Source organism: Priapulus caudatus, unplaced genomic scaffold, assembly GCF_000485595.1.
Source record: "Priapulus caudatus unplaced genomic scaffold, Priapulus_caudatus-5.0.1 Scaffold48465, whole genome shotgun sequence".
NCBI classification, from domain to species: domain Eukaryota; kingdom Metazoa; phylum Priapulida; class Priapulimorpha; order Priapulimorphida; family Priapulidae; genus Priapulus; species Priapulus caudatus.
In genome coordinates, this window is record NW_014625525.1 from 1 (window position 1) to 250 (window position 250).

At 67.2% G+C, this 250-nt stretch overlaps 1 protein-coding gene across 1 annotated transcript; it reads right to left on the minus strand.

The window, feature by feature from the left end:
- Positions 1-6: 6 nt before the first annotated feature.
- LOC106820651 (G8 domain-containing protein DDB_G0286311-like) lies at positions 7-240 on the minus strand (the record flags this gene model as incomplete). The annotated part of the gene is made up of 1 exon (XM_014825154.1): positions 7-240. A coding segment is annotated over one exon (234 nt), but the record flags the coding sequence as incomplete, so codon positions are not given.
- Between the last annotated feature and the right edge of the window lie 10 nt (positions 241-250).

Genomic DNA, 250 nt, shown 5'->3' on the forward strand with positions numbered 1-250 from the left:
CGTCGCTTCCGTGGTCGGCTCTGTCGTCGCTTCCGTGGTCGGCTCTGTCGTCGCTTCCGTGGTCGGCTCTGTCGTCGCTTCCGTGGTCGGCTCTGTCGTCGCTTCCGTGGTCGGCTCTGTCGTCGCTTCCGTGGTCGGCTCTGTCGTCGCTTCCGTGGTCGGCTCTGTCGTCGCTTCCGTGGTCGGCTCTGTCGTCGCTTCCGTGGTCGGCTCTGTCGTCGCTTCCGTGGTCGGCTCTGTCGTCGCTCCG